The sequence below is a fragment of the Lissotriton helveticus genome, chromosome 1_1 (assembly GCF_964261635.1).
Source record: "Lissotriton helveticus chromosome 1_1, aLisHel1.1, whole genome shotgun sequence".
NCBI classification, from domain to species: domain Eukaryota; kingdom Metazoa; phylum Chordata; class Amphibia; order Caudata; family Salamandridae; genus Lissotriton; species Lissotriton helveticus.
Window position 1 is genome coordinate 81199358 of NC_136057.1, and position 16235 is coordinate 81215592.

The window sequence follows — 16235 nt, forward strand, 5'->3', positions numbered from 1 at the left end:
AATAAACACAGTTCAACTACTAACTCTTAAACATATGTGATAAAAGGTATGATGGGAAGGGAAAAGAGCCCACGTTTTTTTCTGCAGTTCCAACGTTAATCACACACCACAAAGAGCGAGCAGCACCTGGGCTGAAGATGGAAGCAAGTCCGTTCCGAGAGGCGAGTACCTCTGCGCTGCAGAGGGGCATCGGGCTTCGATTTCTTAGGACTTTGGCATCTGCAAATAGGGGGCAGTGCTGAGAGCCCTCGCTGTGAGCTCAAAGTTGTGGTGACGTGTAAGTAGTAGTTTAGTGTGTGTTTTGTAAGGCGGTGTGAGAGCGTTGAGGCTGTGCCCTCATGTAATGCATGAGAGAGGTGGTAAATGAATCCTATATTCCGTTGGTACAATAGAATCAACTAGCAGTGAGAAACGCTCAGCACATTTATAAAGAAATTAGATTAGTTGTTGCGTTTGTAGATTTGCGTTTTGATTGAAGCTCTTCTCGCACACAGTGCAGCGAAAAGGTTTTTCTCCTGTGTGTGTTCTTTGATGCAGTACAAGGTGTGCCTTCTGAGAAAATGTTTTGGAACACTCTGTGCAGTGATAAGGTCTCTCTCCGGTGTGTATTAGTTCGTGCTGTAGTAGATGCCGCTTTTGATTGAAGCTCTTCTCGCACACAGTGCAGCGAAAAGGCTTTTCTCCTGTGTGTGTTCCCTTATAAGCAAAGCGCTGGGAACACTCAGTGCAGTGCTAAAGCTTCTTTCCTGTGTGTACGATTTGATGCCGTACAAGGGATCCCTTATCAGCAAAGCGCTTGGAACACAGAGAGCATTATTAAGGCCTCTCTCCTGTGTGTACACTTTGATGCAGAACAAGGGTCGCCTTACGAGAAAAGCGCTTTGAACACACAGTGCAATGATGAAGTGTCTCTCGTGTGTGTACAATTTGATGCCGTACGAGGCCTACCTTTTGAGAAAAGCGCTTTGAACACACAGTGCAATGATAAGGTCTCTCTCCGGTGTGTATTAGTTGGTGCGTTTGTAGATTTGACTTTTGATTGAAGCTCTTCTCACACATGGTGCAGCGATAAGGTCTCTCTCCGGTGTGTACACTTTGATGCTGTACAAGGATTTTCTTATGAGCAAAGCGCTTTGAACACACAGTGCAGTGATAAGGTCTCTCTCCGGTGTGTATTAGTTGGTGCGTTCGTAGATTTGACTTTTGATTGAAGCTCTTCTCACACATAGTGCAGTGATAAGGTCTCTCTCCGGTGTGTATTAGTTTGTGCTTTAGTAGAGTTGCCTTTTGATTGAAGCTCTTCTCACACATGGTGCAGTGAAAAGGCTTTTCTCCTGTGTGTATGCGTTGATGCTCATGGAGAATTTGCTTTTGAGTGAAGCTCTTTGCACATACAGTACAGTGATAAGGCCTCTCTCCTGTGTGTACGCTTTGATGAGGCCTCTCTCCTGTGTGTAAGCTTTGATGAGGCCTCTCTCCTGTGTGTACACTTTGATGAGGCCTCTCTCCTGTGTGTACGATTTGATGAGGCCTCTCTTCTGTGTGTACGCTTTGATGAGGCCTCTCTCCAGTGTGTACGCTTTGATGAGGCCTCTCTCCTGTGTGTAAACTTTGATGAGGCCTCTTTCCTGTGTGTACGCTTTGATGAGGCCTCTCTCCTGTGTGTACGCTTTGATGAGGCCTCTCTCCTGTGTGTACGCTTTGATGAGTCCTCTCTCCTGTGTGTACGCTTTGATGCCGTACAAGGCCTTTCTTATTAGCAAAGCGCTTGGAACACTCTGTGCAGTGATAAGGCCTCTCTCCAGTGTGTGTTCTTTGATGCTGTAAAAAAGTTGCCTTTTGAGTGAAACACTTTTTACACGTTTCGCAGGGATATGCCCTGAGGCTGCTGTGTCCTATTTTGTGCCTCACAAGAAGTGTCTCATTGATAAATCCTTTGTCACACACATTACAAGCAAAGCGTCTCTCCCTCATGTGCATTCTGCGCTGTTTTTTTAAGTAGATATTTTGAGTAAAATTCATCTTTCCTCCGGAACCTTTATGGCTTTCTTTCCCATTCATACTTTCTAGATGTGATTGTTGTGCTGCAAAATAGAAAAAACATTGAAAATTACATGAAGAAAATATTATTGAAAAAGCTGCATTGTTATAATATGGAGAAGTGAAAAGTTAAAATTCAGAAAAAAAGTGTATGTTCTAGGAAAAAGAGTCACACTTCCCTTTGAGACACAAATGGTGGCTAGTCCTCCTCCACAAAGTGTGGTGACCTGGTTCTGCAACAGGAGCATGCTGGGAAATCAAGTGATTCACAAGAACCACTGTTGGACATGGAGTTTCTGGTTGGCCAGGGTAGGCACCTAAGCCAGGCAGGATCCACCACTCTAGTCAGGGTAAACCAGATACACACCTGAGATAATCTGCGCTCACCATCTGGTAGCTTGGCGCAGAGCAGTCAGGCTAGTTTAAAGAGGCAATGTGCAGAGCATTTGTGCAACACACTCGCGCAGCAACACAGTGAGTAAACCACAAAAGGGAATCCACGCAGGATTATGTAAAAATAGATTCTATATTGTACATCAAACGAGACCAAAATGACTTAAATCACAGTTAGTGCAAATAATGCATGTTTGACAGAGAAAAACACAAATTACTATGAAAACAGGTCACAGCGAACCTGTGCTCCTATTACACTTCATACGGTAACTGTAGTGAACGTGGTTGAAGTGATTGCATTTAGAAACCAAACGTACGGCGCAGGAGCACCTACTAAACGCTGAACAGTAATTGAGCTTGAGTCTTACACCAGTTCTCCTCTTTGGACGGCCCTGCGCCATTCTTGAGGTCATCTCCAGGGCAGAGACAATGCTGAACAAGAAATGCCCCTCACGCTCTTGCGAATTTGGAATCTGCCGGGGCCGCTTGAACCGCGTCTCTTTGCCCAAGGGAAACTAAGCCACCCGTGAAGGAGAGCAGGGCGGCTTTACCCTTCTTCTGGACCCAACCCGCCTCACAGTACCTTTGTGGGTGCAGGGTCACTGTCCTCAGGGCATCTGTAACTTGCTAACAATGTTGTCATGTCTCAGGAGTGGGACAAGACGTTGGAAGCCTCATGTAGTATACGCTTAAAAACCAGAGGGCAAGGCTGGCTGGAATGAGCCTCAGAATGCTGGCCGCCGCATGTTACAGAACAACGCTGTTCACAAACCATTGGAGAGCACTTCGGGGCGCAAAAGGAGGTGGCAGACAGCACATACAGTTAGGTTGCAAATTGGTAGTCCCTCCTGCAGCCCAGCAGCAGCAGGTCAACACAAAAAGGCAGTTAGTTGAAATGATGGTTGCTCCTGGCAGCACAGCAGTCCTCATGGCAATGAGCAGTTTGTAAAGCCAACAGTGTCTGGTTACAAGTCCAAAGGCAAGCCCGTCTGCGCCCGTCCGCGCCTGGGCGTCGCCTTTCGCCAAACCCGCTGGGCCAAAGTCGGGCGACCTTTGTTGCTACGGGAGAGATACTCTTATATCTTTAAATCCAGGTACTGGGGAGTGCAGTAAGCTCACGTCACATATGGGGGGTACAGATCTGAAATGTTCTATCTGCAATTTTTGCACACCTACCCCTGAGTTTGCTAGTGTAGCAGGGAATAGAACCCACCTAGTTCAGCTCAAAATATATCAACTTAACGTGAGGTCGCTGGTCAAACATCACATGGAAATCCATGATTTTATCTCTGAGGAGCTCCCCGATATTCTTTTTATATGCGAAACCTGGCTTACGGATGACATGATAGCCATGCCTAACCTTACCTCCCTGCGGGATATTCGATCACTACTATAAACCGGGACTCTAGGGGAGGTGGCATTGCGATAATATATAAATCGCAGTACCCCTGCTCTTTTATTAAGGAGAATATCAGAGATTGTGAATGCGCCCGTTTTAGGGTGGACATTAACGCGCATTTCACTTTCTCTGGATTGTATATTTACCGCCCACCAGGACCGGCTGCCAAGTTCATAGAGGCATTTTTGGATGTGACGTGTGAATTAGTAGGGGGTTCAGCCAACTTTACGATTCTGGGGGATCTTAACCTCCATTTTGATATGCCACAGGACAGTGCTATTGGTACTTTATTAGCGGATCTAGGGGCGCTGCAGATGGAGCAACGAGTGTCTGATGCCACACACATAGCTGGTCATACACTAGATCCAGTATTCTCTAACATCTCAGCCTTGAACATAGCTGTCCCTAAACCCATGGGATGGACTGACCATTTCCTGATAAAATAGGGTTATCTATCCCAGACGCTTATAGACTGGACACTGATAACAGGGTCCTGAAACGCCCATGGCACAAACTAAGATTAGAAGAGTTTCATGCTTACCTTTTGCCTAATCCTCCAGGAGTTATGACTGAGGTGGCGTATACAGAGTTTTGCGATTGGATACTAAAGGCCTTAGATTCCCTTATCCCTGCAAAATGGACCAAGGGGCGTATGTCCAAATCGAGCCCTTGGTACAATGAGTCTTTGAGAACCCTAAGGAAAGCTTGCAAGAAAGCGGAACAGGTTTGGAGAAGGGAATACCTAGATGGAGAGAAAATTATCTATTTGTCAAAAGTCAAGCTTTAACATAAAGCAATTTGTGCTGTACGTGCGGCTTTTTATGCGAAGGAGATCAAGTTGAGCCCCAATCCAACTAAATGTATATTTAAAATCTTTAATGAGCTAAGGAGCATTAGAGCGGCCCGTTTGAGTGTTACATCTACACAACACTGTGAGGAACTTGCAACTTTCTTTGTGGAGAAAGTGCAAAAGATCTACCAATCCTTTCCACAAGGAGTCCCAGATACCATCCGCACTTCTGTTAGGGAGGAGATCCGTCCTACGTTATCAGTTATACCAGAGATTTCGGAGATGGAACTCACCAGACTGGGGGGTAGAATTAAATCGGGCTCCCCGTCTGATCCAATCAGGCCGCCCCATTTTATTGAGTCATTGTCGATGCTTCGGCAGCCGCTATGTCAAATATTGAATCGGTTCTTTTCCATTGCTATAGTTCCAGCTGCTTGGAAAGAGGCCTATGTGTCCCCTATTATTAAGAAGCCTATGCTAGACGCTTCAAAACCTGAGAATTTCAGACCAATTTCTCTGCTTCCTTGGGCGTCCAAGATAGCTGAAGCCCACGTTAATAACACCTTGTCACAATTCTTGAGTACCCATAACATTCTTGACCGGTCACAGAACGGTTTTCGTCCGGGACATAGCACGGAATCGGCCCTGCTAGCCACCACGGAACACCTTCGGAATGTTTTGGATGCCGGTCAAAGTGCAGCGCTGATACTGTTAGACCTGAGCGCTGCCTTTGACACGGATTCACACCGCATCCTGCTCCATCGTTTGGAGGCAGCAGGGGTCATCGGTACGGCCTTGGAATGGTTCAGGTCCTTCCTTATGGAGAGATCCTTCCGTGTGTCGGCCCCACCGTTCCTTTCTCAATCCCACTCTATCGGCCAGGGGGTACCACAGGGCTCAGCATTGAGCCAGTCACTGTTCAACCTTTATGTACAGCCTTTGGCTGCTGTTGCGGAAGGTTGGGACCTGACGATGGTGTCCTACGCGGATGACACCCAGCTTGTTATCACCTTAGCTGAGGGATCATCAGTAGCGGCTACCAGATTCAGAGAAGGGATGACAGCAGTGGCTCAATGGATGACAGAAAACTATTTACAACTGAACGCTAGCAAAACTGAAGTTCTGCTGGTGGGTAAGAAGGCTGCTCTATGAAATGAACACTGGTGGCCGGCGCCCCTTGGTCCTATGCCCAGGCCTAAGGCAGAGGTAAAGAACCTTGGAGTCTGGATGGATGCTACGCTTAGTTTTCAGACCCATACTAAGATAGTTGCGGCCACCTGTATAGGACTACTAAGAGGTCTTAAACCCCTCTTGAAATTTTTTGACTCAGGAGTAAGTCAGCTCATCGTACAAGCTACCGTTCTGACTCGCTTAGGTTATGCCAGCTCTCTGCTTTTGGGGGCCAATAAAGCAGAGATACGGCGACTACAACGAGCTCAGAATTCGGCAGCCAGGATCTTGGTAGGTCTCCCTCTCCATTGCCCAGCTGGGGCTACAATTCAAGGGCTGCACTGGCTTCCGATTTATAAACGGATCCAGTTTAAAGCCCTTTGCCTATCTTTCAGGATCTTAAAGACGAGTAGCCCAGCGCTTCTGTGTGACTTTTTGATCCCGTATGTCCCTCACCGCCAGTTGCGCTCCTTGGGTCAGCAACTGGTGACTGTCCCGCGGTTCAAACGTAGCAGGGCTGGAGGGCGTTCATTTCGCCATCTGGCTGCCAAGCTATGGAATTCTCTACCGTTATCTATCCGCGGTATGGAGAACTTGCTGGCATTTCGAAAAGCTATTAAAACTTTCCTGTTTGCATCAGTATAGACTATAGGTTTGGGTTTGTCAGCGCTGTGCTGGGTGTTTTTTTTTTTCTTTCTCTTTGGTGTATGTAAATCTGATAGCGCCGGGACGCCCCTTTGCTGGGGCAGCTGCACGCTTTAGTAAATGTCTATCATAACATAACATAACATAACATAACATAACATAACATAACATAACATCTAAAAACATGGGATCAGAACTCCAGTACATATACTCAAAAATGTCTTTGATGAACAGGTTACTTCAAATGAACCCTCAGAAGAGTGCAACAATCCCTTGCAGTCCATTCCTGGCTCCAGACGATCAGTAGGGGGTCAATCAGCCCTTTGAGGGATGGCAGGACACAACCTATTCAAATGAAAGTGTGAATCACCTCTCTCCCAACCGAAGAAGCCTATCAGCGTGCAGATGTATCCCCGGTCACACCCAGCCTCTTCCATTGGGAAAGCTTGGTTGTCATGACTCTTCCAAACATGATAGTTGCAGGGGTTTCCACTGTGGTGAGTGAGGGGGTCAAATGCTAACCTCAAAGAATAGTGTTCAAAACACCTTCGAGGTCGAGCTTCCCCAATGCAGAATGCTGAACAACTTTCTTTAGAGTACTCATGAGGCCTGGGGTCAAAGGGGAGTGCTTTTTTGATGCTTTTTATTGAGGTGTTTTAAAACATTTTTGAATTCTTGACTATTAAAAGGCGGGTCATTGTCAGATTTTAAGATTGCAGGTACAAGTCATGACACAAAGATGCCATCTAGTTTTTGAATAACCCTGCTCATGTGTAGTGGATGAAAGGTCTTCTACCAATGGAAAATGGGAGTATTGATCAACAATAACTAGAAGATAATGTCCATTATCCAGAGGGCCATAAAAAAAATCAATAGCAATTCTCTCCCAAGCATGATGTGGCAATTCTGACATAATCAAAGGTTGCTGACAAACTTGAGATGAAAGACAGTTGCATATGTGACAAGTCTTCAATTCTTTTTTGACCCTTTTGTCAAGATACAGAAACCAGACTCGATCACGGAGAGATCTCTTAGTGGCAACTATTCCTCGATCTCCTTCTTGGTCAAATTCGACTACTTGTTGTCAGAGACTTTGGTGAATAACAATCCATGTACCTTGCAGAATGAGGCCTTGCTGCGTTACTGAAAGTTTATCTCTTACATTTCTGAACTTCATATACTCGCTGTCATTAGTGAGAGGTCTAGAATACTGGTTCCACAACTTTCAATCTTGACATGCCACTACCTTGGCTTGTGGCAGTGACAATTTGCTCTAAAGACATGGCAGTTGGTGTCCTCGATTTCACAATAAATTTGATGTAATCCTCCACTGTCTTAGATGGGGTACCAGGGCATAATCAGCCAGTTTCTGATCTTTCCCTGGACGATGAAGAATAGTTTAGTTGTAATTCTTGTGACCTCAATCCCCAATGCTCAATTCGAGGAGGCATTTTTGCTGTGGGATTGCCAAATACCATCAACAATGCTTGGGGATCAGCCACTAATGTGACGGGCTTTCCATACACAAACACATGGAAATTATTCACAAGCCCAAACCAGTGCCACACTTTCTTTCTCAGGGTGCGAGTAAGCACATTCAGTTTGTGACTGGCTCTTACGGGCATGTACCATGATATGTCGCGGGGAATTTGGCGGTCCCTTGTGCTGTGCAAGGATTGCGTCTAACCTTGAAGGGCTATCATCAACTACAACCTCTGTATGGAGTTTGGTATCAAAGTCGGGCATTTCAATGGCACTCTGAAAGGCTTGCTTGATTTTTTGGACGCTCTGTTGGCCTTCCGCAAGCTCCTGAAAACCCCTCTCTTCAAGGCATCGCTCTAACATTGCTGTTCCTCTGCCGCTCGGTCCGTAAACACTAGGAGGCCTCAGGGTAGCTACGCGCCATATCAAATTAAATGCATTCATTCATTCTTCTCACACTCATGTGACCAATGAAAAGACATATACTTTTTGGTTAGTTCTGGTGCAATGACCATAGCAAAGTATTGTATAATAATAAAGAAGCTTGTAGAGCGCCTGGTAACGCCATCCCGGCGTGTCCCCGCGCTGTGGAGAGCATCGGCCTACCCATAGAATGAGGAAAGCCCCCGATTTCTGCTTGGCATTACATAGTAAACAGGTGTGTTTTTAGTCGGCTCCTAAATCTGGACTCCGAGGGCTCCAGCCTGAGAAAAAGCGGGAGATTGTTCCAGTATTGAGCCGCCAGGACCCTGAAGGAGCGTCCGTCCATCCTGGCTTTATGAAACCTGGGGACAGCCAGCTGTCCTGACCCCACCGATCTCAGGGCGCTACCTGGTACATATCTGGAAACCAAATCTCCTAAATAGGAGGGAGCCTTATAACAAATGATACAATGGCATATAAGAAGGGATTTAAATAGAATTCGCTTCTTAACAGGGAGCAAATGTAGAGCCGTCAGCGTGGGCTTAGAAGGCACTCTTCTAGGTAGTCTCAACACTAGCCTTGCTGCCGCGTTTTGTAAGACTTGCAGGTGGCCTAAGATCTTTTCCGACGCTCCCAAGTATAAAACGTTCCTGTAATCTAAACAGGACGTAATGAGCGCCTGAGTCATCGTCTGCCTAGCCTCTAGAGGGAGCAGGTCCAGTATTTTGTTTAATGTCTTTAACACACCAAAGCATTTCCCTACCAGCCGCCTTATCTGGCCCTCATAGGAAAGGGCAGAATCCACCCAGATCCCCAGGTTCTTTGCCTCCTTACAGGGGATAGGGGTGGGGCCCAGGCAAGGCGGCCACCAGGCATCCGTCCAGCTAAAAGTGTTGCTCCCCACCACCAGCACCTCGGTTTTGCCTCCATTTAACTTTAGGCAGTTCTTACTCATCCAGGAGGCCAGCTCCTGCATGCATGCCCTAAAGTTGGCGGCCTCAACCGAGGGAGACTGGGATAGGGATATCAGCAGCTGAGTGTCGTCAGCATAAGATACTAACTCCACTCCAAATGCCTGCACCACCTCAGCCAGAGGGGCCATGTACAGGTTGAACAGGGTGGGACTCAGGGCAGAGCCCTGAGGCACCCCCTGTTCTAGCGCGATCTCAATAGATTGAAAGGAGCCCCGCTGGACCTGGAAGCTCCGTCCTGTCAGGAAGGATTTCAGCCATCCCAGAGCGCCACCCGACACACCTCCCTTGTTCAGACACTGCAGCAAGGTTTGTATGTATGTATCTAGAACAGTAATTGACCGTTCCAATAAATAATCATAAGATAGTAATGCCTTGTGGGGGATTTGCAGTAGACAATGCTTGTACTCTAGATGGATCAGGTTTCATACCCCCATCAGAAAAGACATGGCTGTAGAATTTCAAGTTTTTCTTGTGGAATTCACATTTGTCAGCATTCAGAGTTAAGGCTGCATCATTCAGCAAACGACATACCTGCATGAGAGTTTTGTAATGCTCTTCTGTGCAGCCCCACAATACCAATATATCACTACAGTTAAATGCATTTACTAAAGGCTATAAGATAAGTCAAATGACGTCTTGGAAAATTCTGCAGCAGAGGATATACCAAAACTCAATCGCTTTTAGCAAAACAAACCAATATGTGTAGAAAAGGTTGCAACGTGTCTGGATTTTTCTTTGAGTTCCAATTGGTGAGATCCTTTATTTAGGTTGAGTCGAGAGAAGAACTCTGCGCCATTCAATTGAGTTATTATATCAGCAATGTGCGGACTGTGAGGTTTCTGTCGCTCAGTTGCCTGGTTGGCCTGACGCATGTCAACACTTATGCGCACAGGTCCTTCACTTTCTCTTTTAGGTACTGTTACAATGGGAGAAAGCCATGGTGTCGGACCACTGGAGCGTTCAATGATGCCATGTATAAGTAACAAGCATTTGCAATGCAATAGGTCTCGCATTAGGAAAGTTTGAGCTATTGGTATTGTAAATGACAAATTTTGTATTTATGTGTTTGTTTTGAAAATAACAAAATTAATACCTTTGTCATTTACAATGCCAATACGTTTAACTTTCGCAAATGTGACACCTATAGCATTTGTAATGTAATATGTGTTGTATTTACGTGACTTAGATGTATTGATATCACAAATAACAATGCCTTCTTTTCATTTTTAAAAATAATTAATACTTAAATTAAAGTTATTGTAATTTATAATGACAATAGCTTAAACTTTTGTAAATAACTTTTGTGAAGATTATGTTCAGTGTATTTTATTGTGATGATAATCCAAGAACAGAAGTGAAATATTAACATCTTTTTGTGACATTTGTAATAAAGCTTGAAACATTGAGAGAACATATTTGAACCAGTTGTTGTTGAATGGTTGCACAGACTGATGCTGTGGTGGCGCGGAGTGATGTTGTGGTGGCGGCGAGTGATTCTGTGGTGCTCAGTGATGCTGTGGTAGCGCATAGTGATGTTGTGGTGCCCCTGCGTGATGCTGTGGTGGTGCTGAGTGATACTGTGGTGATGCGATAGATAGAGTGAGTGCGATAGATAGATAAAGTAAGGGCGATAGATAGAGGGAGGGCGATAGATAGATAGAGTGATGGTGATAGATAGATAGATAGATAGCTAGATAGAGTGAGGGCAATTGATAAACAGATAGATAGAGTGAGGGCGATCGATAGATAGATAGATAGATAGATAGATAGATAGATAGATAGATAGATAGATAGATAGATAGATAGATAGATAGATAGATAGATAGATAGATAGATAGATAGATAGATAGATAGATAGATAGATAGATAGGTTTAGATAGATAGAGTGATGGCGATAGATGTTAGGGATCCATAAGTAATATGCAATAACACAGCACGGCACAAAGTTATGTTTTCTCGTTCTCTCTCCCGCTTACCTTTCCGGTTCCATCCTTCCACCTTTTGACTTTTTATTCCATCACAGCTGCCAACAATATCCAGGAAGTAGCTTTTTGTGCTCCTTAAGAAACTGGCACCAGTTGGATGAGAAGCAGCACAAAGGCAACATTATACCCATACATTATTTGCATTGCGACTGCCAAAATTAGAACAGCACTGAAAAATAGTACCATAACCTCTCTGGCACGCACCAAAAACCTTAAGTGGTAGGGACAACATGTTACCCTACTAGTCACTAAGCTGGCAGACAGTTCTTTAGATAGCACAGCAGAACTCTTACGTTTCCAATGACCATGTGTGGGTAGCTCATGAAAGCTTGCTTTTTCCTTTGTATACTGAGAATCATATTTCTATCTGTATAATGTGATAAAACAGGACTTGTCTCATAAAGCATAGTAAAAAAAAACGTGAAGTGAATAACCAACTCATGCATGAACCTGGAAAACTTGGGAGCTCTGTGGCAGGTGGAGGTGGGGTGGGGTGGGAGAGGGTGCTGCTTTAAGAAAGTGGCTTCACTTGTGTACTCGCTGGTAAGTGATGAACTGCACTTTGAAATGGTTTCACAGCAGTATACGCACATTGACAAAAACTGTGCTCAAACAAACGCACTGTGAAACCACACACTCAGACATATATATTTTGGAACCTTGTTTCATCAAACGGAGTCTGTAGAATGCCCTCAACGTAAATCAGTGCCATTTAACGCAGTTTCTCGCAGCGATGGCGATTTCCAGGTGTGAACGAGACTCCTGTCAAGGAGCTCCAAAGAAAATGGTCAAAGTTGCGGCCTTTGCAGACAAAATGTGAGACTTGTAGGTGTGATGGACTATACAAAAAAGTAGCACACAAAAATATACAGTTCACGTTTTACTTGGTAAAGACCGTTTTTAAAGTCCTGCAAGATTGGGACGGAGGTAAGGGAGATTATGGCTCAGAGGCCACAGATGGCGAACGGCACTCTGGTAGCAGTGCAGCAGGCAGTGTACAAACACACCCTGCGTATGTGTGGTGGACGTCCGTTTTCGATATCGCCCAAGTCACACATGTGCAGAGTGTGTCTGTGAAGCTGTAGTGAGGGCAAGCAGACGCTACCTGAAGCAGCTGGTTTTCCAGGACTTCGGTCGGATTTTCGGCTCGCCCGGATCTCTGACGTTGCTAAATTCAGAACAGTCTTCTAGTTCTAGGATCCCGCCTCCTCCTCTGACTGGATGACTGTTGATACAGTCACCCTATGACAATCGGAGGCGGGATTTCAAATACTGCTTCCTGCGCCCTCCTTCCTTGAACCAGCTTCAACCCGGTCCAAAATAGAAACCGCGTGATGAAGCTGATAGCTGGAAACAGTGAGTACTTTAATGTGCTTTTCATTATTTTGCTGATTTATATAGCGCGATCTCGACCTGTAGGTATTGGAGAGCTTTACACGAACGCCAGTTATGTAGCACAAGGACACATTCATTTTTGGTATGCACGGGGAGATAAGTGAATTGCCCAGACTCAGGATGCTGAGCCCACGCGAGGATCGAACCCGGCTCCCCAGCGCACTAAGCTCACAACACCACAAACCTCTGTAGATGATGGTAATTGTCTGTGCAAAAGAGTGCCCCACAGGTAGTAACGTGCAGATAACAGGCACAACCCCACCTGCACATGTTATTCCCCAGTTGTTTGAATGCATGCACCTTCGGTGTTTGTGTGGCCTTTTGTATCCGTACCTGTATCTTCCGACTCTTCTCCCTAGCACTTGTCCTGGTTTTACTCCAGCCCATTTCCTGCATCTGCCACTCCCTCCTTGTTCCTGCTTCAGTGTCTCTGCTCTCAGTGAAGAAGAACTTTTAGTTATAAAAGAAAGAGCCAGGCCTATTGGCATCGGCAGCGCTTGTTCCTCGGGTTGTCATGAAAACGGCAATTAGAGTGTTAAAAGCCGGTCACTGACAGCGTTACATCTCACTGCTTCCCATTTTAAAGTACTGCCTCGGCCTGGACAGCATCGGATCGCTGTGTGAGAGACTAGAAATCAATTCTTTCAGCAGCCAACCGGGCATCGGAGCGCTTTACACGAAAGCCAGTTACGTAGCACAAGGACACATTCATGTTTGGTATGCACGGGGAGATAAGTGAATTGCCCAGAATCAGGATGCTGAGCCCTCACGAGGATCGAACTCGGCTCCCCGGCGCACTAAGCTCACAACACCACAAACCTCTGTCCCGGACCTTAAGCGGACTTCGACTGCCTCCGCCTGGACCACTGACAGGTATGCCAGCGCACGCAGTGGACTGCTCCTCGGCCCCCCACCCTCCTTGCATCGGGCTGCTCTTTGGCGGTGAAGTGCAGGGTGCATGACGCGCGAGGGTGGGGTGGGTCACTTGTAAGTGCTGCACCCGGCTCACCATTTTAAAAGGTTGCCAACCGCTACTGGTGGGTATCATGCCCCCACAGTCGTCTCCCTGGCAGTGCATGCACGCGGGATGTCAGTCAGCGGTACCTGAGCACGCGCCGCCTGGTTGATAGCATTGTTGATTGGCGCCAATCCGCGGCAGACGGGGCAGGAAGCGTGGCGAGGCACCACCCACCGGCAGTAGAAGTCTAGCCGGGCAGAGGCGGCCGGATAGTGACGGGTGCTGCACGAGGACACCAGGGCTGGCGCGCGTGGGACTCCAGGACACCCTGCACCACTGACTGACAGCGGGACTCTGCGGGGCTCATTACAATGCGTCCCCGTCTTCGAACAGGCGGGAGTCACGACGAAAGAGCCAGGTGAGTGGGGGGGGGGCTGTGTGCGTGCGTGTGTGTGCGTGTGTGTGTGTGCGTGTGTGTGTGTGTGTGTGTGTACGTGTGCATGTGCGTGTGCATGCGTGAGTGTTTGTGCACTTCAGGGAATCGGAGGCTGGGGAAGTGCAAGGCGCCGGCCTGGGCATGCGCGTCCACAGAAACCAATCGCCGCTCGTGCCCGACCCCTGTCTCAGATTCCCAGGAGACGGGCAACATTAGTTGTCGAGCTGGACGCAATGCTTCGCATTGCTTTTCTCCAGCTCGACCTAAAAAATGAAGTTCCTTTTCAACAGCTTCTTGTAAGTGAAACACAACTCGTCTGTGTCTTTGATGAAAATTCTCATTTATGTGTAACCTTACTTTCATTGTTTGACTTTTCCCGACCCATGAAATAATGAAGGAAATCGACTTACAATTTCATGATGAGCATTCATAGTGTAGTTCACTGATATCAGTCCCATATCAGCAGCACTATGGAAACTCAGCAAACGCTTGAAGCTGTTCCTTGAAATACATGAATAGGCGCATTCACCACAGTTTTCTTATGTTTCAACGTGGCTACAAATTTTTAATTTGACTTTTGAAGGGAGTTACGGCAGCCCAGGAGTATACTTTAGTCTTTGAATTCGTAAGTTGTGGTACCGGAGATAATTCGTGATACATCTCCAGCGGCATAATATTTATCGACGCACAGCTGTCTTCATGTTGATTTGCCTACACTTTGGATTTTTTCTCACATTTGACTAGCTCCATATGTACATGCCTTTTTGTAGTAAACTTCAATATTGCACAATTGTCCTTGTCCCTTTCATTGTAAACAGACACAAAGGAATTCTTTCTCGACGATTTAGACGATTATCAACTTCATTTTGAGTCGATTTGCCTCAATTGGTGTGACAGCTAAGCCTTGTGGGAGTACGTTGAATGTCACTGATGTAGCGTTTGGTCGGCCATTTTGTCTTCACGCTGCAACGCACCTACTTTTATCTTCGCGTTGCAAGTCATCACAAAATGATTCCCTTTGCCACAGTCTATGCATATCTGTCCAAAGGCGGGATATTTACCTTTGTGTGGAAATAACAGTCCATATCTGTAACACATTTTCTTTTTCTGTGAAGACAGATACGTGTGACCCTCGGCCTTGTACCTTGGCTTACTTTTCATGTTTATGACCAACGCACTTTGGGTGCCTACGACCTCCATGTCAGCCAGACGATAAGCACGCTTGTCAGCGCAAGCAGCCTTGAGGACTTGATACAAGCTCAGTTTCCATCAGCATTCGTCATTGAAATGCATATGACAGACATCCATTGATTACTCCGAGGAGGGTAGCCTCCTCATCATAAATTAATTGAATTTACAGTGCTTTACCATACATCAAGTCTTTCAACAAACTCATCAATGGTCTTACCTGGTCTCTGGCATTCTTGGCTGAATATGTATCGTTTATAATTCACATTTGTCACTGGCTTAAACTTGACATTAAAGGCCTTTGTGATTTGATAATATGTCTTTTTACCTTCTTGTAAATGCTTTTTCATGGCTTCTTTCACTCCTTCACTGGCCATGTTTCTCAAGACACTTTATATTCTTTTTCATCTATTGCATCTATGAAGTCTTCAAAAGTCTCTATCCATCCACCTATCGCCAATATTCTGTTTTTTTGCACTATCAAATGCAGTTGGCGGTTTTAAGAATGCAGCAGCCGTGTATACATTGGAGGACAGTAGTGGTCTCTCAGGCACTCCCTGTGGAACTTGATCAGACAGAGCTTCTCTAGCGCCTCGCGATGTGCTGGCTTCGGGGTCAGCCTCAATGGCTTTTGGAGCTTGGATCTCGTCCTGGCTCTCCATCAGAGCTCTGTATGTTATGGCTGTCTAAGGAGTTGATCTGGGCACCTTATGCAGCAACTTTGGTGGTGGGCCGCTTCGTCTGGGGAAACTCGACAAACCCAACCCCGACCCTCTTTCTGGGACTGCTCTCCAGCATGTTGTGAGACGATGATTTGTTGATGGTTTAGAGAAGGAGATACATCTTTGTACACTACAAGTACATGAAAGCAGATAACACTGGTCGATTTTGTGCTTAAATGTTTCTTCACAAACACCTGGTTAATCTCTGCTTCATAGCATGTGAATTTCAGTGTAA

General features: G+C 46.0%; 1 protein-coding gene across 1 annotated transcript in view; it reads right to left on the bottom strand.

Moving 5' to 3' along the window:
* Positions 1-816: 816 nt before the first annotated feature.
* Positions 817-16235, bottom strand: part of LOC144767744 (uncharacterized) — an 80363-nt gene continuing 64944 nt past the window's right edge. The window contains exon 3 of the mRNA XM_078651130.1: positions 817-2084. Within this exon, the coding sequence (XP_078507256.1) occupies positions 817-2084 (1268 nt within the window). The remainder of the gene's footprint in view (positions 2085-16235) is intronic.